The following is a 2,515-nucleotide window of genomic DNA, read 5'->3' as shown; positions in this document are numbered from 1 at the left end:
GGGAAATGGGATGAAATAGCTGACAGAAATAGACTGATAACTGTAGGATGAAGGGTGATAACGTTGGGGAAGGGGGATAATAGATGAAGGATGGCAAAGCAAAAAGTGAGGCAGTGGCAGATCAATACATAGATCCACAATCTGCATCAGCAGTCACAGGCATTGAAAAAATAAAAATATTATTATGATTGCTCCCATGAAAGTTTTTTTTTTTTTGCAGCATCAGCTGATGCTCCCTTATCCACCCTTCAAATGTAATTTGAAAAATTTTATCATATGATTATATTGGATTTCCACAAGCTAAGGTTAGCCTGAAAAGCTGAGGCTTTTATTAAAATTAAAAGCGCTCAGTCGTCAGTTTAACCAAACCAATCCTATTACTGGTACTTTATTTTAGTCTATCATTTATGACTCAGAATCAATTTCATCTAATCCACACACCACAAACTACCTAAAGAAATGTTTTCATGTTTCTCAGTTCCCATTTTATTTTTGAAAAATGTAATTGTCATAGCATGTTAATCCAGACCAACTCTGAAATTTCCATTAGATTGATGAATCTAATCATCATCACTCTGGACATTGTATTGGAACTCTTTTTTTTTTTTGGGGATAGATTCCATTAAGACTTTAGCGAGCAAACTTGGTTTAATGGTCACCATGATACTGGTAACATGTTGAGACAATGAAGCTTCCTCACTCATATTTATTTTCTCTCTCATTAAGGTCTGCATTAACTGATAAGATTACTTTTGTAGTACTGTATTTTTTAAAAAAAGATCTGACTTTTGTTTTGTTTATTTTATTTATTCTAACAAAATATAATATAATATAATATAATATAATATAATATAATATAATATAATATAATATAATATAATATAATATAATATAATATAATATAATATAATAAAATGTAAAATATACTAAGGACTCAGGCAACATAAAAAAATAGTACCTTCTTCAAAAAGGGTGCAGGGTGAAGTTAATAAAACTTGCCTAGTCCTGCCCTTCCATTATTCAGTATTTGTAGGAAAACAAAACTAAACGTAAAAGCACATTTTTTTTCTAAAGCAATGACCCCATTCTCAGACCTATATTGGACTTTTAAATGTGCCTTTTATCAAAACGTTTTTTTTTTCTTCTTCTGTTTTTAGTTGTCACAATGTAATCTATATATTTTTTTTTTTTGTCAAACAAAATATTGATGCTTGCATGAACACACACAGTGTAATTACGAAGGGGTTTTTTTGCCTTCCCGCTTGTATCGGCGTAAAAAAACAAACAAACAAACAAAAAAACCTTGTGTCGGGGCGTCTTGGGTAACCCAGGAAACGGCTGCGTTGCCAGGACAACAAGGACGCGCTACATACTAGTTATGACGTCAGACTAGTGCGAGTAGTTCGTGTGCGATTTCGGGCCTTAAAACTACACAGTTAAGAAGAAGAAGAAGAAAAAGAAGACAACTGTAGAAGATACATGTAAAAGATGGCGGAGCTGCGGACACGTAAAAGCGAATTAGAAGAGTTTCTGAAGGAATACTTTCACAGAAATAGGTTTGTAACTCACTAATGCACAAATATGAACCCGTTTATTTATTTATTTATTTTTTAACCAAATACGAGCATAAATATTCACTCCGTGACAGGTGACTTATTAAAAATGGAACTGAAACCTAACATAACAAGGAGAATGACCCTGCTTTGTGTAAATATATCTGCTCACTGAGCCACAGCAGAAGTTCATGCTAGCATTAAACACTGACATGACTCTGCACAAATCAATATGTGACGTGTTTATGTTTTAAGAGAAGCCGAGGAGAACAGACAGAGGGAGAACCAGGCCGCTACCACCATTCAGAGCTGCTTCAGAGCCTGTAAAGTACGAGTTTACATCAGGTAGGACCACATGGTGTGTGTGTGTGTGTTTGTCCTTTTTACGATTTGGGGGTTTAGCTAAAATACAATTAATGTATGTATTTACATAATCACTGTATGGGTTTAGCCGAGTTTTTTTTTTAAATTTATTTATTTTTTGGTTTGCTCATTAATTCCCTTGTGTATAAAATGTGCTAAACTTAAAACAAATGTGCATTACCTCTCATTGCTCTGCTCTGAAACAGTCAGTGACTCAACAGCCCTTCGTACAGGGTCTCCCAACGTAGGGGTCGGGGCCCCATGTGGGGGTTGCCTGGAATTAAAATGGGGTCGCTTGAAATGTCTAGTAGTTGGTTAAAAAAAATATATATATATATATATATATATATATATATATATAATATTATATTATATTATATATTATTTTTTTATTTTTTGACCATTTTGAATTATTATTACACATCACACACACAATACATATCAAATAGCTGTATTCTATATTTAAACTTTCTCAAATATTAAGATAAATATAACCTTTATTAGTCAAGGGGGAATGTGCACAGTTTCAGCAGCTGAAAAATAAAATAGAATAGAAAAAATAGAAGATATAGACACATGGGCCTGTACACATTAGAGAG

General features: G+C 33.2%; 1 protein-coding gene across 1 annotated transcript in view; it reads left to right on the top strand.

Moving 5' to 3' along the window:
- The first annotated feature begins 1,369 nt into the window (after nt 1-1,369).
- The window catches only part of spata17 (spermatogenesis associated 17), a 23,760-nt gene continuing 22,614 nt past the window's right edge, over nt 1,370-2,515 (top strand). The window contains exons 1-2 of the mRNA XM_028442250.1: nt 1,370-1,556; nt 1,809-1,898. Coding sequence (XP_028298051.1) covers nt 1,489-1,556; nt 1,809-1,898 — 158 coding nt within the window. The 5' untranslated portion in view covers nt 1,370-1,488. The remainder of the gene's footprint in view (nt 1,557-1,808; nt 1,899-2,515) is intronic.

This window comes from Gouania willdenowi, chromosome 3, assembly GCF_900634775.1.
Source record: "Gouania willdenowi chromosome 3, fGouWil2.1, whole genome shotgun sequence".
Lineage (NCBI taxonomy): Eukaryota > Metazoa > Chordata > Actinopteri > Blenniiformes > Gobiesocidae > Gouania > Gouania willdenowi.
This window is presented reverse-complemented; position numbering and strand designations above follow the sequence as displayed.